Raw genomic sequence first — 22,501 nt, 5'->3', positions numbered from 1 at the left:
CAGATATCTGAAGATTTCATCGAAGAAATAGGTTTAAGTAAGTCAGTATTTTACCTCCAATATTGATAATCTGATTTTTTTTCTCTCAGGTGAAATTTTGGGATTGCTAGGACCCAATGGCGCTGGTAAAAGCACTACAATTAGGATGATAACTGGGGCCACAAAGCCAACAGCTGGACAGGTAACAAAACATGAAGAAATAACTTCTGTTTCTGACAGTTGAATTTTATGACGAATACAGATTATGTCTTTGTGAGCCTATAGTTTTTTGGTCTTTGGGATTAATTTATTTCTCTTGCTTTTCTTCCTTTAGCATCTCTGTCACTGACCACAGTATCTGACAAGCACAACTTACAGAAGAAAAGTTTATTTTGGCTCAGGGTTTCAGAGTTTCAGTTCATAGTTGGCAGGCTCCAAGGCAAAACGGTCATGGTGGCAGCACGTAGCAGAGACAAGCTGCTCCACTCATGGCATCTGGAAGCAGAGAAAGAGAAAGAAGGGAGCTAGGGACAGACACAGCCCTCAAGGCCACACCCCACATGATCTGCTTCCTCCAGCCAAGCCACCCACCTCTGAACCTTGCTGCATTGTGAGCACATGAGCCTTCCTGGGGGACATCCTGTAGCCAAACTATGGCCATTTAAAAGTTTGTAATAGAAGTTGGAATGCTACCAGAAAGCAACTGTGTTTTCTTCATCCCAGCTTCTCAAGAACCTCTTAGGCTTCTACGGTCGATTACTAGGCGTCTCACATTTTAGACTGTCCTTTCTATTAGTTGATTACATTGTTTTCTGTGATACACGGCCAACAATTCCTATGATATTCTTCTGATGCCCTAGCACATTAGACATTTATTAGCTACGTATCTGTTTCTTGATTAGTTGTGCAACTGGATAAAAGGCTACACGTTCATGTTTCTGAAGCGGTTTTTGCTCTTGTAGGTGGAGCTGAGAGGGTGCAGTTCCGTTTTGAGTCACCAGGGGGGCAGCACGGTTGAGTTCCTGGGGTACTGTCCCCAGGGGAACACGCTGTGGCCCATCCTGACCATGAGAGAACACCTGGAGATGTACGCTGCTGTGAAAGGGCTGAGCAAAGGGGACGCTGCCATCGCCATTTCACGGTACAGAGAGGTCACGTGGTTCCTTTGTGTCAAGGGGCCCGGGAGGCTGCATCTTGGATGATGAGTTTACTGGTGGAGCCTGGAAAGTGGAAGGGCGTGTCCACCTTTTCAGAAACTTGATGGTAGAACAGGGTGTGTGGGTGGGGAGGGGGACAAGATTTGGTTTCCTACATCCCTGAATGAGGCAGTTTTGAAAGAAAAAGATTGTATAAAATAACTGAGAAGGAATGCGTGAATGAGTTATTATAAAAACCAACCATTTTGATGTTCTAATATAAATACAGGCAATGAAATAACCATCAGTTTTCAATTTATTGTTCTGAATTCTAGTTTTTTTTTTTACCTTTCTTTCAGTATTGAGGATTGAAGCCAGAGGTATTCTACCTCTCTCCTCTCTTTTCTCTTGCTTGCTCCAAGCTATACCCCCATCCCTATTTTTTATTTTTTATTTTTTATTTTTAAACAGGGTCTCACTAAGTTGTGAGGGCCTCACTGAGTAGTGGAGGCAGGCTGTGAACCTGTGATCCTCCTGTCTCATCCTCCCAAGTACTGGGATTACAAGGGTGTGCTACCACAACCAGAAGTCATGTTCCAAATTAAGCAGTTTTTTTTTTTTTTATCATGACAGAGTTTTGAAAAAGACTTAGTTTTGAGAATAATGACGCCACGCTTCCCTTTGTGCTGATACAGTTCTGCGAGCATACGTTTTCTAGAAATGCTCTCTTGACTTGGTATTTCTTATCCTGTTTTCTATCAGATTAGCGAACGCTTTCAAGCTGAACGAACAGCTGAATGTTCCAGTGCAGAAACTGACAGCAGGAACCACTAGAAAGGTATGTGTGGGGCGTGATGCCTTTCTCATGCTGATGTGCTATGGAAACAGTCAACGGTATCTCTCTGCATTGCAGTTATGTTTTGTGCTGAGCATCCTGGGAGATTCACCTATCCTGCTTCTGGATGAGCCATCTACGGGCATCGATCCAACGGGGCAGCAGCAGATCTGGTAAGCATGATCATAATCCCTAGAGCCATGAGTACATACATTACGTAAAGTTGGACTTATAAACCGATCCTCAAAAAAAAAAAATCCTCAGATCCACTGGTTTCTCCTTCAGTGGAGATTGTATTAAGCAACTTGTACGGTTTGGATATTGAATGTCTCCTCAATGGCCCATCTGTTCAAAGCTTGGTCCCAAGCGTGTGGTGATATGGGAGGTGGCAGAGACTAAGAGGTGGGACTGAGTACGAGGAAGTTAGGTCACTGGGGCATTCCTGGGCGACATATTGGGAAGCTGGCTCCTCCTCTCTCTTTTCTTGCTTGCTGGTAGTCGTAAGGTGACTGACTACCTTTGCTCCATCATATATTCCCTGCCCGCCACGGTGTTCTTCCTTGCCACAGACCCCAGAGCAACAAAACCAACTGACCAACAGACTGAAATCTCGGAAACTGTGAGCCAGAATAAACCTTTCCCCCTTTGAAGTAGATTCTCTGAAGTGTTTTTGTCCTAGTAATGAAACGCTAATGTGCCAGTCATCACCTCAGCTACCACAAATATCTGAAACAACCCATAAAGAGAAAAGGCATATTTGGTTCCCAGTCTGGGAGGTTTCAGTCCACGATCCATTGTGCCATTGCTTTGCCCGTGGCAAGGCAGCAGAGCAGCGCAGGGACACATGGCAGAGCAGAACTGGTCACCTCACAAGCTGGGGAGCAGAGAGAGCAAGGAGGGAGCGAGGTCCCACAGTCCCCTGGAAAGGCGCTAAAGGGCTCCCGCAGGGCCCCACCTGTGAAGGTCCCACCACCTCCCCAAAGTGTCACCCAGGAGATCCAGCCTTTAACACAGGAGCCTGTGGAGGACAGTCAAGACCCAAACTATACCAAAGGTAAATCATACTGTTGGGAAAACAACTGTTTAACAAATACATGATGTAATCTGTATCCTAGCCATGTAGTGCTTAGGTTTAAAAAAGACCCTATGTGTGCTATTGCAATTTTTGGTATTTTAATTTGGAGTCAATCTTAATTTTGCCTTTTAATGATTGAGATGTTTTATAACTGTTTCCCTTTGTTTCTTCTGCTTTGATTTCCTTGAGACTGTCAACTCATTGGCATGATGGCCTCATTTATTTTTCCCCCTCTGTGGCTCAATCTGTCAAATGTGTTTATCCAATTTTAAAGTGTTTTTCTTTCTACATTTTGACCTATGACTTATTCTTTTTTTGGGGGGTGGGAGGTACTGGAGGTGGAACCCAGAGGCTTTCTACCTCTGGGCTATACTCCCAGACCTATTTTATATTTTATTTAGAAACAGGGTCTCACTAAGTTGCTAAGAGCCTCACTAAGTAGCTGAGGCTGGCTTTGAACCTGCACAGCCTCCTGTCTCAGCCTCCCAAGCGCAGGGATTACAGGCATGCGCCACCACGCCCGGCTCTTGACTTATTCTTTAGACTAATAAAATCTCCAATTCAGGCTCATATTTGTAACTACCCAATATTTTTCCAACTTTTAAAAATTCTATGTTATGGAAATGTTACCCAAAAATACAAGGAATCATTGATGAATTCATTCTATCACCCAGTTTCAACAGTTGCCAATATCTTTCATTTATTTCAATACTCACTTCTGCTCCCCACCCTCCAATTATTTTGAAGGAAACATAAGGCAACATATCCTTTTAATTGTAAATATTTCAGTTAGTATCTCCAAAGGAGACTTATTGCTTAACTACAGTACCATTAACACTTCTAAAAATATTCAAAACTCTTCTTTAGGTTATCTGAAAGCTAGTCAGTGTCCACACTTCACCAGTGCATTTGAATTGGGATCTGAATATGATTGATTCATAAACCATATTTAACCTATAAAATTCTCTTGCAATTATTTATTTTTTGTCGTGTTGTATTTTTGTTGTTGTTGTAGTTTATTTGTTTTAAAATCTGTTAATTTTTTGGCCTCTTTTAGGCAGGCCATCCAGGAAGCCATTAAAAACAGAGAGAGGGGTGTTCTCCTGGCCACCAACTACCTGGCTGAGGCTGAGGCTCTGTGTGACCGTGTGGCCATCCTGGTGTCTGGAAGACTGAGGTGGGTGTCTCTTCAGAGCTTGCCCCTGATGCCCAGAATGATCCCCTGGGAAAGGATGACATCATCATGCACAGCTGGAGCTTTCCTTCCATCCTCACTGATGCCCCTCCTGCTTTCATAACTTAAGAATAATATAATATAATTTAGGCTAAGATTTTTTTCCTTAACATGTTCTCTATCTCACCCATAGATGCATTGGTTCCATCCAACATCTGAAAAGAAAATTTGGCCAGGATTATGTTCTGGAACTCAAAGTGAAGGAACCTTCTCAGAAGCCTGTGGTCCACACTGAGATTCTGAAGCTTTTCCCACAGGCTGCACAGCAAGAAAGGTGAAAAGAGCTTTGGGGATGAAGAGACATGTAATCCTAACCCACTTCATGGCACCCTTTTTGCTCTGTGAGAACTTTATAATGATTTGATTTCATGATAATAGCTAGGGACCTCAAAAATGGATTTGTCAAGTCTGCTGTATTTTAAGACAGTTGGGAACTAGGTAGGAAGCTGTGTCCCCACGCCCCACTTCCCTCAAGGTAGAGTCTCCCTTTAAGGAATTTCCATGTTGAAACAGAGGAAGGAAAGGTGTGTGTGTGTGTGTGTGTGTGTGTGTGTGTGTGTGTGTGTGTTCTGCATTATTGGGAGAACATGGAGATTGAGCAGGAACTGAATTTAAAGTTCCTTAAAGAATAAGTACATCAAAGAACTAGGCTACAAAACCATTATTTTCATTTTCACACAGTATAAAATGTAATTGGTTATTAAAGGTATAGGCCAGGACATGTAAACTCAGTCCTACTCTTAGATGTTTTGTGTCACAAATCAAACAGATGGTTTTGATATGTGTGTTGTAATAGAAAGAACAGGGGGTAGGTCTGAGGAGAGCCAGTTCTGCAGGTGTGGTCAGCTTTGGGCCACCTGGCAGCACCACACTCTGGTTTGTAGATGAGCTGAAAACAGAGAATGGGTTTTTCAGCCAGAAGTAAGTAGCACAAGGAAATAAGATGCTCCTTATCAATTCTGACTGACCCTTACAACTCGTATCTTCTTATACAAGTTAGCTTTCTAGTGATAAGGCTAACCTTCCATTTGAGTTTAGTACCTAACCTAATTGGAACTCATCAGTCTAACTGGAGCTAATCTATGGGAATAGTATCTGTTTTCATCAGGCAAATGGTTTGCATAAACTGAGCATGATGCATAATCATATTGGATCGTTACTAGGTTACTAGGGGTGTCTACAACTGCCAAGTACCAAAGATCATTTAAAAAAAAATTCCATTGGAAGTGCTTTTCATTTCATATTTAAGCCATGCATTAATTTTTAGTAGTTTTATTTTAAAAAGGAAATTGTTGATTATACCAATAGTTATTCTGATGTTCTTCTTCTCTTGAAACTGTGAGTCGAACATGCCGTTTTCTTATTCCCAGGTATTCCTCCTTGTTGACCTACAAACTGCCCACAGCAGATGTTTACCCCCTGTCTCAGGCCTTTCAGAAGTTAGAAGCAGGTAAGAATGCTCATATTTAAATAAAAATATTGAAGGATCAATTTGTGTTTGGATAAGCATCTAATGGGAGGTCATTGTGTAGCACATTTGAAAAACCGGCCCTGCAGGGCATGATTTTTAAGAATTCTAAAGTAGATGGTGATGGTTAGTATAATGTTCTAAAAAGAGGTAAATTTCCAATGCAGAGAATGAAGCTACAGAAAACACAATATGCTTGACTGTTCTTACTATGAATCCACACACTGACCTCAAAAAGCCGATGAGTGTGGCTGCTATGCCTACTTGTACACAATCCATGCACATCAAGGGCCCTAAATTATTACTTCACCCCTCTTTCCTTACATATTCACCTCTTTCTTCCTTCCTCTCTCCACTGATGTCCTTGATTTATATTTCAATAATAAAATAAAAGTAACAGAGGAACCTCCATGTATCCAGACTGCTGTAGTCAGACTTCCTGCTACTTACAAAGGTAGGGAAGGCCATCCCTTACGTGTGCATGCCCAATTCCTCCTGCCGATCAAAGTGGCCCACTTTTTCTCTTCTGTCATCATTCTCCTGCTTTCAGCTGAATGACCTCAACAAGCCATCATGGTGTAATTTCTCACATAGCACCCTGGCAAAGGCTCAGACTTTAGAACAAGTCCTCTTGGGTTCCCCATCCCACTGCTGTTGCTTACTAGCTGGGAGACATTGGGTAAAATGACTTAATCACTGTCGTGTGTGTGTGTGTGTGTGTGTGTGTGTGTGTGTGTGTGTGTGTGTGTGTGTACACAGGATTAAGCCCAGGGACATTCTACCTCTAAAGTACATCACCAGCCCTATTTTATTTGGAAACAGGCTCTGGGTAGGTTGATGGATCTCACTAAGTGCAGAGGCTGTCCTCAAACCTGCAATCCTCCAACCTCAGCCTTCCAAGTACTAGGATGACAAGTGTGAGGCACCAGGCTCGGCTCTCAGCTGGGTTGTTAAGACGACTAAAGAAATTCATTTCAAGGGCCTAGCACAGTGCCTGGCCATTGTACTTGAGATAATATACATCTCTGCTTTGCCCCTTCCAGTCTAGATAGCTGACTTCCTGGATCTTCCTGGAAGTTGCCAGCCACACATGCTTCTACCTCAAGACTTTGCATGTTTAAGCTTTCTTTCTGGAATTCCTTCTAAATATCCAGGTTGCTTCTTCATTATTTTTTTAGATTTCTGCTCAATTATCTCTTTGTTTTCATGGTCTTTCCTAATATTGCATGTATGTATGTATATGTGCATCCATCATCATCATCATCATCATATGTCTGCCTATCTATGTATCTTTCTATAGATAGATAATAGATAAAAGAGAATTTCTATTTTATTTGTCTGCTTTCTGTTTCCCATAGCTACTATTAACATTTATTATATACTTAAGTCCTTATGAATGTCATGCCCATATTCCTCCCACTAAAATGCAAACTTTGGCAAAGGCAGAAGTTTTTGCCTGTTTATTGTTCAATTTCTGGCATTAAGGTATGAATGGTAAGCTGTGAACATATGTGAATCTCATGACTATTGTTATACAGATTTCCTAATGGGGAAGACCAACAGATATAAATAAATATTTTACCTGGTATGCCTGATGAACCTACTGAGATCCTTTCAGGGTGTGAAATGGGATTTAAATCTTCCTTATTAAGAATATGTCAACAGCCAGGCGTGGTGGCGCATGCTTGTAATCCCCGTGCTTGGGAGGCCGAGACAGGAGGATCGCACAGGTTCGAAGCCAGCCTCAGCTACTTAGTGAGGCTCACAGCAACTTAGTGAGACCCTGTTTCCAAATAAAATAGAAAAAGGTCTGGGAGTATAGCCCGGAGGTAGAAAGGCTCTAAGTTCCACCCCTAGTAGAATATGTCAACAAATGATGTATTTCCTCAAGAAACATTTATGGTTCCCCAAGACATATGTACCAAATAATATAAAATATATTATCAAAACATAATATGATAAAACCTTATTATCAAGATGAATTTAATATGTATTTATATGAACTCTTCATGCAATTCATTATTTCAGCCTTTTGCTGAGCATTTGCTTATTCAATGTATCTACTTATATTCATAATTTTCATTTTTGGTTTATATGACTTAGAAAAGAAATGAGTTATAAACTATAACCACCTTCTCCTAATCTTTTTATTTATTTATTTTTCCTTTCCCCAGTGAAGCATAACTTTAATCTGGAAGAATACAGCCTCTCTCAGTGCACACTAGAGAAGGTGAGTCAACTTGTTTGACTTTGTGTCATCTCTGTAAATGTCGTGGTGAATGCCAAATGAGTTTCTCCTGCTTTTTCTTCTTTTTCTTTTGTGTAGGTATTTTTAGAGCTTTCTAAGGAACAGGATCTGGAAAATGCTATTGAAGAAGTGGATACAACCATGAGATGGAAACTCCTCCCTTATTCAGATGAACCTTAAAACCTCAGGCCAAGCAGTGCTTTCTTGATGTTTTATAAGCATATGTTTTCTATAGTAATCAGCAGTGTGTATAATTTAAAAGCTCATTTGATATTATAAATAACAGTTATATTTTGTATGCTTAGTCAATAAATGAATAAACTAAAAAATTAGTCTTCCTTTTGACTTAGTGGTGGTAGAAAGCCTATGATGAGGGTGATAAAAATATCAGTAAAGGCACTCAAAGAACTGGGCATGGGGAATTGTGGAAGTAAGGCTACAAACTTAGATATTTTTCAAATATAGCTTTTTTTAGCCATTGCTGTAAAATTATCTTGCCAAAATGGGTGAGGATTGTATTCAACAGCAAGAAGCTGTAAGATATGTCATGAGTATTTGCAACATCAAGTTTATGGATTTTCTTTTATATAATAAACAACTCAATTATTTTCCTGAACCCTTTATGAAAATTATTTTGACATCCACAGAGGTTCAAAGGCCCTTGGATTCACAAGTGAACAAACATACACATTGCAAAATAGGTCAAATCTACCTTTTGAAAACAAGGAGAAGCGAGGTAATATTTGCTTAGACTTTTAAAATTTCAAATACTATTATTGTTATGACTTCCCTCGTCTCCTCATGAATAATTTTTAGTGTATTTGCTATTATTTTGAGGTCATTTTATCTCTATGGTTTGTATGTTAGCTTTATATATTATTTTAATTTTTATTTAAAACATAACTATTTCATTCTAAATATCACCAGAAAACTTTTTGAAGACAAAGTAGTGTTCCAACCTCACTTATCTGGTGATATGCTATACAACTTATATATATATATATATATATATATATATATATATATATATATATATATATATATATATACACACATATATTTGTAGTACTGGGGACTGAAACCAGGGACATTATAACTCTGAGTTATACCTCAAGCCCTATTTTAATTTTTATTTTGAAACAGGGTTTCACTAAGTTGCTGAAGGCCTTACTAAGTTGTTGACACTGGCTGCAAACCTTCACTCCTCTTGTCTCATCCTTCCATATGCTGGGATTACAGGTGTGCACCACTATATCCAGCTTTAAGAATATTTTCATTCTTCTCAAAGAAAAAAATATGTAATGTAGAAAAATATAAATATTAAATAAAACAGAATAAAAAATCTCATAATTTTCTATGCAAAATTTTTTCTACTTTAGTTCATTTAAAAATACTCATAACTATATTGTACACATAATTTTCTAAACAGATGCGCATATTTAATAATATAACATTGAAATTATCTTATCAATTTAAGGTAAGTTTGCAGCTTTAAATGTTTGCTTTTATTTTGTATTCTTTGTCACTTATTTTAGTGTTTTATTCATGACATAAGATTTTATATTACTAAATATTTTACCTGTATATATTACACATATACACTGAATACCCCTAATTTGAAATGATCCTAAACCCCAAAACTATCTGAGCACCAATATAATGTCACAAGTAGAAAATTCCTGTGGTCTAGTTTATTGTGTCTTGGCATCTTTCCAAAGGAATTGAAGTCAGAATATTATAGCGATGTGTGCATGTTCATGTTAGAGCAGCACAATTCACAATAGCCGAATTATGGAACCAGCCAAGATGTCGGCCAATAGATGAAGAGGTTACAGAACGCTGGTATATGCACACAGTGCAATTTTACTCAGCCACAAGAAAGAACAAAATTATGTCACTTGCAGTTCAGTGGGTGGAACTAGAGAATAGTAAGCTAAATAAGATTAGCCAGTTTCAGAAAGTGAAGGACTATATATCTTCTCTCATATGTGAAAGCTAGAGAGAAATTATGAAACAAAAGAAACTTCAGGTAAGGGAGGAGAGATTTCAGTAAAATCTTGAAAGGGAATTAAAAGAAGGAGGTGAGGTGGGGGGAGGAGACTTGATGAAGGAAACCATTCAAACCATGCTATGTACGGATATGAAGTTATCAACACCAAAGCAATAATTTGGTTTTTTAAAATTTTTTATTGAACATAAATGGTATACATTTAAACTATACTTGACGCCCTCTCCCCCCTGCCCCCGTTTTCTCTTCCCCCCTCCCACCAATGATTGTCCAGGGTAACCATGCCATATTCATACTTTTACACATATTCGATGTAGACCCTATTAATCAAGTTCAGTCTTCCTTCTCCCCTATCTTTCCATTCAAGCTTTGCTGGTATTTCCCCTCCATTACCTGGAGTACCACTGGTATCCTCTACGTTCCCTAGTTTGGGCATATTAGACGGAACATATGTACCTTCTCCTTCTGCGCCAAAGCAATAATTTTCAAGGAGGGAGAGGCAGTGGGGTGGGATCCAGATGGAAGCACACCAAGTGCTGAGTGCACGAATATTCCTATCACTCCAAACTACATTATGATGTGTGAGTACAATGCACCAATAAATGTCCCTATCTACCTGTCTGTCTATCTATCTATCTATCTATCTATCTATCTATCTATCTATCTATCTATCTATTTTGGTGGTACTGGGGTTCCTGGAAGCCCTTCTACCTCCGGGCTACACATCCAGACCTATTTTATATTTGGAAACAGGGTCTCTTAAACCAGCACAGCTGGCTTCGAACCTGTGCGATCCCCCTGTCTCTGCCTCCCAAGTGCGGGGATTACAAGCGTGCACCCCCATGCCCGGCAAATGTCTCTATATTTTTAAAAGTGGAAAATTCCCACCTTATCTCAGATAGTAAAAATGCAGGAATACTAAAAATATTGTGTAAAATTGCCTTCAGGCTATACAAAACATAAGAAAATTTATGTTTAGACTGGAATCCCATCTTTACGGTAACTCATGTATATGCAAATATTAAAAAATCTGAAAACATCTAAGCTGGGCGTGGTGGTGCACGCTTGTAATCCCTGCGCTTGGGAGGCTGAGACAGGAGGATCGCACAGGTTCGAAGCCAGCCTCAGCTACTTAGTGAGGCTCTCGGCAACTTAGTGAGACCCTGTTTCCAAATAAAATATAAAATAGGTCTGGGAGTATAGCCCAGAGGTAGAAAGCCCCTGGGTTCCACTCCCAGTACCACCAAAAAAAAAAAAAAAAAAAAAAACAAAACAAAACAAAAAAATCTGAAAACATCTAAAACCTGAAACACTTCTGGTCCCTAGCATTTCTGATCACTGAAAGCAAACCTGTATTATTATTATATCTGAAGAGTTGCATTTCCAAATCAATGATAAATGATGTATGGTTTACTGTTTATCCAGCTGTAGTGCCTTAACATGCATAACATGAGAATTTTATTTACTTCAATTATTTCTAAAACTGAAGCAATAACTTCTCTTATTGTGCTCACATGTATACAATTACAACATATACAGCTATTTCATGTAACAGTCTGTCAAATCTTTGCTTATGTTCTTCAAAACCCATCCTTCTTAAACTGTATCTATGTTCCTAGCTGCACAGTTCACCATTGCCAAACTGTGGAACCAGCCCGGATGTCCATCAACAGATGAATGGATTAAAAATCTATGAAATATGTACACAATGGAATTTTACTCAGCCATAAAGAAGAACAAAATTACATCATTTACAGGGAAATTGATGGAGCTGGAGAACATTATACTAACTGATATTACTCAGTCACGAAAAGTAAGAAACTGGATGTTCTCCCTAATATGTGGAAGCTTGAAAGAAAATGGGTCATAGGAGGAAGTCTAAACAAAGAAGGAGAAACCATAGATGAGCAAATAAGGCGAATGGAGAGGGATGGGAGGGGAGAAGAGGGAAATTCTCTCATGCACGTGATGTACATTCAAAACAAATCAAAGTCAGTCATTAAACCAGACGTGAGAAGGAGGGAGGGGAAAGGAATGGGATGAGACTTGGGGAAGGGCTAAATGAGTGCGGTGTGCATGCATGCCTCTACTGTCTTGTATCCCGTTAAGATGGATGACTACAGTGCACCAGTAAAAAATTTTAAAAATTAGAAAGAGAAACTATTATAGAAATGCTTGCAATGTACTGAATAACCAATATCAGGTATGGGATGAAGAATTTTTAAAATATTAAAATAGATATGACAAAAAAGGGATTTTATTTTAAAGTATGGTAGAAGAGTGGTACTATCTCTTCCTCTATCGTTGTCAGGCCTTCTGCTGATTTTTGTCTCTCTTCTTCTAGCACACCCCGTCTAGAAGCTGTTGACCACAATGGAGAGAGTCACTAGTTCTCTTCTTTGATATCTGACTTCTAGTTTATTTGACCAATCTCAAAAGAAGAAACCGTAAGAGATGAGAAGGTGGAAAAAGAAGAGAGAGGTCAGAGTATTTCTTCCCCCACCCCTCACATTGGTCCCCAGATCTCTAGAACTGGAATTCTTCTGGGCCCAGAGCTTTTTCATCCTCCGATTGAATCCACACACTCTTGACCTCCTACGAGCCCAGGGCTATCTCGTTCGCATTCTAGTTCATGAACCGCCTCCAACAATTCATCAAAACTACCACTTAAGCCAGCACATGGCTTCAAACATATAATTAGAGCGACTCCGGAGGCTGAGGCAGGAGGGTGGCAAGTTCAAGGCTGACCTGGGCAACTTAGCAAGGCCCTGTCTCAAAATAAATAAAAAGGGCCGGAGATGTCACTCAGTGGTAGAGCACCCGTGTTCAATCAGCAATACCACACATACACACATAGACACATTTTACCACCTAGACACTCATTCTTACCAATGTTAAGGTACATCATCAATTTTCAGTTTTCTTTGATTTTTTTTCTTGTAAGGAAAGAAATAGCCTCCAAGTTGTTGACATGTCAGAGGTGAAAAAATGTTTAAAATTATGGCAAATTTTGAAATTAAAAATTAAGTTCCAATTTGGGGCATTTGTTCACCATATTGGATGGTGAAGTCTTAAAATTACTAAAAATCTCTACCCCCATCTTGAACTGTTATATTTCTAGAGTATTTAGCTCTGGTCATGCCTCTCCTCCATCTATATAATTTTTAAAAAAATATTTTAGTTCTCCTTTGTACTTAACACATCCTCCTGATAAAATGAGTCATTGTCATCATTGTTTGGTGCAGTCAATATTTATTTAGTTTATGAATATATTTGTTTCTAGCATCCAACTACTTCTTTCTGAGTTTCTTTCTTTGTGAAGGAAAGTTATTAGTGGTTGTTTTGGAGATATTCTTAAAAGATAAATCTCCAGGAACTTTATGTAAACATGTACCTATTTTATCCTTATATAATGAATTATATCAAATTAGATTTTTATCAATCAGCCTTTTGAAAACCACTTCAAAATTCACTGGCTTGAAATAGTGATCTTCTTTTAGCCTTTTCTTTTTCTTTTTCTTTTTCTCTTCTCTCCCCAACCCTTCTCATGTTCTTTCTTTGGTAACCAGGGGCTCTTTGCCATGAGGCTACATCCCCAGACTCTTTTATATTTTATTTTGAGACAGGTTCTCGCTAAGTTGTTCACACTCGTCTTGAACATGACATCCTCCTTTCTCAGCCTCCAAAGTGGCTAAGATCACAGGGATGGACTACCATGCCCAGATAGCTCTGTTATGTTGGTTCATTTCTGACACCTGACTACTTTTCTTTAAATTTGATCTTACTCATTCATTTTATTATATGGTATGCATTCATTTTTATGTTTTTATTGAGAAAGTATTATCAGAATAGCCTAAAATCAGAATATCAGAATAGCCTAAAAATTCATAGAAATCTTGCTATTATTTTTGAATCACATTGTATGTTCTTTGGGTGCAGATGATAAATTGAAAGGTATCTGGCACTCTATCTACTTTAAACTTTTTAAGTTCTTTCTAGGTTCACCAGGGAACCTGCAAAAAGACACTGGTAAGGTGTGTTCAAATAAGTAATGATTATGTTTTGTAAATAGTACTTTTAGATGATAATATTTTTTTTAATTTTACATTCCCATGGAATGTTTACAGAAAGACTGGGCACTAAGATTTTCATATTAATGCTCATACTTTCTATGGAGGAAAATACGCCATACAAAATCTGATATATATTGACTCAATCAAAGATCTGAAAAACAAACACTTGAGAGGAAATATTAGTGGGCAAAAGTATTGTGGAGTGAGAGCTGGATTTTCTGGTTTGTAGGAAGGAAGGAGCTAAGATTTTCCACCGTTTCTCTTTAGGCTTTCTGCACAGGAATTAGCATCTACTATATAATAAGTCATTTTTTACACATTGCCCCAGAAGCTGAGAAGTAATTCAACGGCAGCAGTATTTAGTCCTTTCAGACCCAACGAGCTGGGTGTACCTTCTCACTATAGCTTTTCACTATAGCTTGTGCTGACATGCAATTAAAGTTGATGGTGATGTTCTGGGAGTCCCACACTTACTAGTTGGGCTTATAGAAGGCAAGAGTAAGCTATAAAAATGTGTAGAACTAATGACTTTCTTTTTAAAATTTAAATTCAGTGACTATCCATTAAAAAAAACATTAAATTTATTCGAGCTGGGCATGGTGGTGCACGCTTGTACCCCCCAGTACTTGAGAAGCTGAGACAGTAGTATTGCGCAGGTTCAAAGCCAGCCTCAGCAGCTGTGAGGCTCTCAGCAACTTAGTGAATCTGGGGGGTATAGCCTAGAGGTAGAAGGCCCCTGGGTTCCATCCCTAGTATCACACACACACACACACACACACACACACACACACAATTGTATGTCAGGTGTGGTAGTTCGGGCTTGTAATCCCAGTGCTTGGGAGGCTGAGACAGGAGGATCGCAGGTTTACAGCCAGCCTCAGCTACTTAGCGAGGCTCTCAACAACTGAGTGAGACCCTGTGTCCAAATAAAGTATAAAATAGGTCTGGGAGTATAGCCCAGAGGTAGAAAAGCCCCTGGGTTCCACCGTCAGTACCACACACACACACAAAATTGTATTTATTCATTAGTTTTAAGTTGTTAAAAATTAATTGTAAGCATCAGTGCAGTATTCTTCCGTTATGGTAAAGACATCTTAAGGATGAATGGCTTATATTTTGGTGCAGTGTCTGATGTTCAAACTAAAATGTTACGACAATAAATAAACATGAACAAATAAAATCTCATATTTATTCATTGAACAAATTACTATTAGTAAAAAGAGTGAAATTGAAAAAGTACTATAAAATTCAACAGCAGAGTAGTCAAGTTCCATGCTACTTGTTCATTGCCATGCTTATCTCTGGTGGGTTAAGTTTAAGTAATCGGTTTGTTTGATAGCTGTGTGTTTTTTTTCCTTTGCTCATTTTAGACACCTTTCTTGTCAAAGCTCTGTCATCCATTCTTTGTTTCAGTAGCCATTGATGCCTTTTTTGATGACTCATGATTTCAATCAGTGATCAACACCTTTTTAAATGTTGTTTTAACATGCTGGGCGTGGTGGCACATGCCTCTAATCCCTACGCTTGGGAGGCAGAGACAGGAGGATCGCGCTGGTTCGGAGCCAGCCTCGCTGGCTTAAGAGACCCTGTTTCCAAATTAAAAAAAATATAAAAATAGGTCTGGGAGTGTAGCCCGGAGGTAGAAGGGCTTCCAGGAACCCCAGTACCACCAAAATAATAAATAAATAAATGTTGTTTTAAGCCATCAATTGGGAGACAGACTTCACAGATTCTCCTTGTGTTTTTGGTTGTGTTTGCCAATGTCAGTGAGATTACACTTCAGCAAACCCCGAGGACTCCTAACATGACTAAGGCTTTAAACCTCCATTCTTCCAAATACCTATTTCTCAAATCCTAACACCATCCTCAATTGCTCAGCATACTTGTTGGCCTACTGTTAAATTTTGCTCCTGCTTCACAGAAAAGAAAAAAAATATTGGAGTTCTCTCAAGGTCGAAACCTTTACTTCCTTTCATCTTGTGTAAACACGTCCACTGGCACTTCCTTTATTTCTTGTGAAGGAGAACAAGCCATCCCTTTCTCCTTTTCAACTCTCTGCCCTCATCTCATTTCTAGTCCAATCTCTTTCTCTCAAAACAAAACAAAACACCAAAAAATAGTGCTCCATCGGTTACTCAATCTCTCCTGTGTTTTCAACATTTTCTTCACTTCCCCTTATAAAGTTTATCCTAAAAAAAAAAAAAATCATTTTCTCAACCCCAACAACTCTTCTGGGCTACCACTCGAACTTTCTTTCACAACCAAGCTTCTAGAGGAAAATGATACTTTTTTTTTTTTTTGCTTTTCCATTTCACATCCCACCCTATACATTTAATACTAAAACTGTAGGTATGGAGGAATTTTTATGTGAGTTCAGGAGTAAGGATTCTCTATCGTTCAGATGTTTACAAGATGTGGTGGAAGAGAGAGGTCAGTTCATTGTTTAAAATGAACTGAAGCACACATGATAGTGGCGGCAGCCCTAGGATTCTCTTGAAAGGCTCCATTTAGAAAAAAAAATCATAAGCCCCTAGCAGCTAGCTAATAGTTAAAACAGCCAGCTAATAGTTAAAAAGAAAAAGTATATTTTACTGCAGCTTACAGCTTAGGAATGTAAGATATGCGATAAGCCCACCCCATCTTATCTATACTGTCTGGGCCAGAGCGCCTCGACCCGGGAGCTTACTGACTGCACCTGGTATTTTATCTAACACTTGACTACAGAATGTACTTTTCAAATGATTCTGTAATTTTCTGTAAATGCATGCAATTTAGCCCAAAACCCCCTAACTAATGGTCTTTTCCCTATAAATACCCTCAGTTTCAGTGGCTCGGGGCCGAACTCCTATACGAGTCGGCCCCAGTGCACTGGCTCCTTAATAAACCCTTATCTTTTGCTCATTGCATCAAGGACGTAGTCTCTCGTGGTACTTGACGTCGCTTATCCCGAGGTTGATTGAGGGTTTCCCCTCGGCGGGGGTTTTACACTCTGGGAGCTCCCGGAGCGGTGTGCGGCCTGCGCGGCAGGAGTACAAAGGTGTTAGATGTTCAGACAGGAATTTCAAGGCCAAGAAAGAAGCTAGGAAAACGGATGTCGTCGTGAGCAGAAGGGTTGTTAATTCTAGGAGTACAAACAGAGGTAAACGAGAACATACAATCACTTAAAAAAATAGCCGGGCGCGGTGGCGCACGCTTGTAATCCCCGTGCTGGGGAGGCGGAGACAGGAGGATCGCGCAGGTTCGAAGCCAGCCGCGCTGGTTTAAGAGACCCTGTTTCCAAATAAAAATATAAAATAGGTCTGGGAGTGTAGCCCGGAGGTAGAAGGGCTTCCAGGAACCCCAGTGCCACCACCAAAAAAAAGAAAAAAAAATCATGTCTAAAGATAGCTGGAGCTGGGGAGGGGGACATAGAGAGAGAAGGAAGAATGAGATAACCAAAAGTTTTATGTATTTTCAAAGCAAGAAAGATACTGTGGATGTAGTACTGAGAGTTGCTTGATAGACATGGCAGCTTAGGAAGACCCCTCATATGTGGTATGAAAGAAGAAGATTTTTTTTTTTCTCATTTCACCCTGGCAGGTAGACAGAGGTAGAGACATGCCGACGTATTTTAAACATCTAATCAATGTTCAGGGGGAAAAAAATAGGCTCGGGGGGGGGCAATGTTTGACAAAAGTAGTAACTGATAACTTTCTAGAACTTCAAGAAAACAAAGTCTAAAGTTCTTTAATTGCAAGTAACCACAAGGCACCATGTAGGACAAACAAGCGAACAAAAATAAAAACCAAACTTGCAGAGAAGTACATTTTTGTATGAAATTTCATATGGTTAAAACTAAAATCCTAAAATAGTCTAGTGAGACATATAAGATACATAAGATTAATGAGTAACAAAATGATGTAAACATTCTTATCAGCAAAACTAGATGTGAGGTGAAGCAATAATTCTTTACTTTGGGGGAGGCACTAGGGATGGAACCCAGGGGCATCTACTTCTGAACTACACCCCCAGGCCTTTTTACTTTTTATGTGAAAGCATGGTCTTGCCAAGTTGCCAAAGCTGGCCTCAATCCTTCAATCCCCCTGCTTCAGACTCCCAAGTATTGGGACTTTAAGTGTGCACCACTGTGTCTTTCTCTAATAACATGTTATTTTAAAAATAAATAAGACATTTTCAGTCAGGGCCAAGATTAAAAAGAAAAAAAGAAAGCAGCAGTGAAATAACTGAATAACAAAAACACGTATAGATGGAGAAAATAGGCTGGCTTACAGTCACAGATACGTGGGTGGAAAACATTTTTTGGCTGGAAGAGAATCGCTGTGTACTTGTTCTTCCAGCTACTAGGGAGAATTGCTTTAGCCCAGGAATTCAGGGCCAGCCTGAGTGACACAGAGAAACCTCATCCCTAAAGGTTTCAAGTTTAAGTTGGCTAAACACTTATTCTCTAAGGGACGGGAAGGGAGAAAAGAAAGTTGAATAGAGATGCGGGCTGACGTTTTACATTCCAACAGTAATAGAGACTCATGATCACTAGCAGACCAACTCCAAGTTCAGAACTTTCAAGACAAGCGCTGGGAGGGGTAAAGAGGAACTTGAAAGAAGGGAGAGAGAGGGCATGACCAAGTGGAGAAGTGGAGGGCTGCAGGGACTTTCAACTAAAGAGACTGTGCAAAAGCCGGGCGTGGTGGTGCACGCTTGTCGTCCCAGCATTTGGGAGGCTGAGACAGGAGGATCGCAGTTTGCAGACAGCCTCAGCTACTTAGTGAGGTCCTCTGCAATGTGGCGAGGCCCTGTTTCAAAATAAAGAATAAAAAATAGGGCTGGGGGTATAGCTCAGAGGTAGAATGCCCTTGGGTCTCATCCTCAGTACGGCAAAAAAGACTGTGCTGCCTGGAAGAAATGGGTCGTTGATCCCAGAGACTTGCATTTCCACCATGGAAAGCAAACAGTTGCCGACTAAGTTAAAAAGAAAAAAGAAAAAAACTCCAGCTATGCTGTTTCAAGACGCATCTTGCAGGCAGATGATAGGGGCTGGTGAGGCCTGAGAAGTGCAAATGCAAAGGAAAGCCAAGGGCAGGAATGCATCTTGCAAAAGGATGCTGGGATGCCAAGAAACACAAACAATACAAAACAACAAGCAGATAAAACAGGATGACGTAGAATTTTATTTATTGTATTCCTAGGAAACGGAGGGCAATTCGGGGAGGGTATCTGCCCACAGGAGGCGGTGCAGCTGGGTCTGGTGGGAGCAAGAAGAGCAAGGCCCCTGGGGACAGAGCAGAGAGGCTCAGCCTCCCTCCGCCGCGCAGCTGAACCGCCTCACTCTTCCTTCCTTGCAAACCAAGTGTTTTGGATTCTGCACAAGTTGTTAAGGAGAGCCGCACACAGGTCCCGGGGCGACGAGGACCGACATAAATAGCCAGCAAGGATCAAGAGAGGAACTAACATGGTGCAAAGCGCATGCCATGACTCGGACGAGGGACCTCTTGTGGCTTTGCAGAAGTTCAGCTGCAGAAGAAACGAAGCCAGAGGACATAAACATCATAAAATGTGTTCAGCTAAGTGAGGATAAACTGAAGGAACAGAGACATACATAAACACCAGCACGGCAGTGCCTGTAATTTATGTGTGCAGACTCTAGGGGTGGTCTGGGTTTTAAGCCAGGTTCTGCGAATCAACTGTGTGAATTGGGGTATCATATTTAAACTCCACGCCTCATTTTTCTCATCTGTGAAGCGGGATTAATTTCAATGATGCCCACCTCAAGGGAAAATGATGTGGCTCAAGTGTGTTAATATTTAAGAGACAGGCTAGGAGTTCAGCCCGGTGATCGGGCATTTACCTAGCATGTGTGAGGCTATGAGTTTGTTCCCTGGCACTAAAATTTTTTTTTTTTTTTTGTGGTACTGGTGTCCCTGGAAGCCCTTCTACCTCTGGGCTACACCCCCAGACCTATTTTATATTTTTATTTGGAAACAGGGTCTCCTAAGCCAGCACACGCGGCTGACTTCGAACCTGCGCGATTCCCCTGTCTCTGCCTCCCAAGCGCGGGGATTACAAGTGTGCGCCACCACGCCTGGCCTAAAAAATTTTTTAAAAATACAAAAAAACATTCTACATCATATTTATATATATGTATATATATACATATATATGTGTGTGTATAATATACAAATATGCATATACATTATAATATATGCATATACACATATGGTGTAATTATTATTTGTGTATACATATAATAGTATAGGTATATCTATTGTATGCATAAATATATATATGTGTGTGTGTATGTGTGTGTGTGTGTGTGTGTGTGGTGCTGGAGATTGAACCCAGGATCATTCTACCTCTGAGCTACACCCCTAGCACCTGTGATCCTCCTGTCTCAGTCTCCCAAATCTCCTAGTTATTTTTTTTTTTTTTAACCACAAGAGTGATGCACCAGCTGGCACATAGGTAAAGCAGCTGTCATGCGGGCGAAAATTTAGAATTGACTTTTTGCCTGAAAAAAACAATTTACACCATTCCATCGTCACAGTTCTAGAGGCAGCTTCTAAGAACCCTGCGGAGGTTCTGAGATACCTTCTGACCCAATTAGTATATGTTCTTATCTGCCGTTAAAAAAACAAAAACAAAAAAACACCTTTTCCACTTTGCTCTTTGTTTAAAAGATTGTGCTGGGGGTCGACTCTTCCATCCGGGCTCCATATGAACAAAGCCAATTGAGAACGATGAGATTCTCCTCTGACCGAGGTTCCTGGTGTTTGGATTTGTGCAGCCAACGGTCTGCAAATCCGAGCTCCCTGCAGAGGAGCTGGCGGGAGGCAGAGCTATGGAGACCGGCGCAGGAGTCTGTGTGTGAGCATACAGTTTTTGTCAGCCTGGCTGCACTGAGACCATAATCCACCTCGGAAATCAGTCTAAAACGGAACTCTTCACCATAAACGTGAAATTAAAACCACGATGTAGTAGTGACCCAAAAGGAATGTGAATTCTTCTCCAGGAGGCGGAGACCCACGGATGAACCGTGTTTCTAGATTTTTGCTTCGGCTTTCCGGAGAGTAAGTTAACCTCTAACTTGTGCTTCTTTTGCCTTTAGAAATAGAAAGTGAGACCGGAAATAGAGATGCCAGCTATTTGGGTGGATTTCATTAAAAGCAGTAAATTATTAGTGGGTTTTTTTGATTTTTTTTTTTTAACCATTTGAGTATTTTAAATTGTATGGCTAAGAAACCAGTTGGAAAACTAAGATTTTCTGTTTTACTCCTTAGCTATAAAGCACTTTTGGACAAATAGCGCGTATAACGAAGTAGGCTATTGGATAAACGGAGAGGAATGTGACTGCGGTCTCTTTTCAAGTATGAGCTGTTTCCAAAGTTATTCGAGTTCCGTATTCTTTTTCGTTTGTTTTCAGTTTTACTAACAGAGCAATAATAAATATCGAAGGCACAAGATCTTCTGAGTGCTGGGTGGCTTTTAAACTGATTGACAATAATTTCCTCAAGCAACCTTAGGGCAATACTTTTATAGATTTTACTTATCATCCTAACTATATAAAAAACTTGATTTAATTTATCGTACAATGCATTGATCCTCTGAATAACAAGAATTCTATGTGACTGGGTAATGGCTGGCCTTTGATGATCATTTTTAAATTTCTGGATTATAAAATTTTCTATTCAGAGCAATTTAAGCTGTTTCATGCAGGATAATAAGCAATGTTTTTATTTCCTGGTATTTACATCAAGATGTGCGCTGGGGGAGGGGAGCCTAGTCTTAGCAATCAGAAACAAATGGGCATATCCATGGTGATTAGATTATATAATTGTTCTTTTTCTTAAATATTTCCTAGCACTATAAAAATTCACAGAAAAAAAAAGAGAGAGTAGCCATGAGGCTTGCAACAGCACTGTTTTCTTAATTGTAAAGGTAGTTTGGTGTTAGTCTGGGTTTTCAGCTGAAATGACCTTTGGATGACACTGTTATTAGCAGCTTATCTGCACAGCTGGCAAATATCAGTGAAGCTCTGAAATTTTCAAGATATTTTTTATTTACTGTCTTTGATTTGGGTGCTGTTGGGAGTGTGTTTTTCTGGGAGTTGTCTTGAAACTTTTTCAAAATTTAAGGCCGATAAAGAGTTGAGTAGTTAATCATGCTCTCAAATTCGTGACACATAAAGTACCTATCCTGTTTTGATTGTATATTTCTTTTAACTGTGTGTGTGTGTGTGTGGGGGGGGGGGTCCTGGGAATTGAACCCAGGGGCATTCTGCCTCTGAGCTACACCTCCAGTCCTATTTTAGTTTTTCTTTTGAAACAGGGTCTCACCAAGTTGCAGTCTCACAAGTTGGTGAGGCTGGCCTTGAACTTGCGATCCTCCTTTTTCAACCTTCCCAGGACTGAGAGTACAAGCCTGCAGCACCATACTAAGCTCCTTTTACTTTTT

The 22,501-nt window shown here is 39.9% G+C and overlaps 1 protein-coding gene across 1 annotated transcript in view; it reads left to right on the top strand.

Moving 5' to 3' along the window:
• LOC308275762 (uncharacterized protein) overlaps positions 1–22,501 on the top strand; it is a gene marked incomplete at both ends in the record, with an annotated part of 129,455 nt that overhangs the window by 51,558 nt on the left and 55,396 nt on the right. Inside the window, 10 exons of the mRNA XM_080714115.1 lie at positions 90–181; positions 942–1,120; positions 1,878–2,123; positions 4,083–4,202; positions 4,393–4,533; positions 5,630–5,709; positions 7,902–7,957; positions 8,054–8,104; positions 20,728–20,914; positions 21,328–21,446. Coding sequence (XP_080570241.1) covers positions 90–181; positions 942–1,120; positions 1,878–2,123; positions 4,083–4,202; positions 4,393–4,533; positions 5,630–5,709; positions 7,902–7,957; positions 8,054–8,104; positions 20,728–20,914; positions 21,328–21,446 — 1,271 coding nt within the window. The remainder of the gene's footprint in view (positions 1–89; positions 182–941; positions 1,121–1,877; positions 2,124–4,082; positions 4,203–4,392; positions 4,534–5,629; positions 5,710–7,901; positions 7,958–8,053; positions 8,105–20,727; positions 20,915–21,327; positions 21,447–22,501) is intronic.

Source organism: Muscardinus avellanarius (assembly GCF_963383645.1).
Source record: "Muscardinus avellanarius genome assembly, chromosome: 16".
NCBI classification, from domain to species: Eukaryota; Metazoa; Chordata; class Mammalia; order Rodentia; family Gliridae; genus Muscardinus; species Muscardinus avellanarius.
This window is presented reverse-complemented; position numbering and strand designations above follow the sequence as displayed.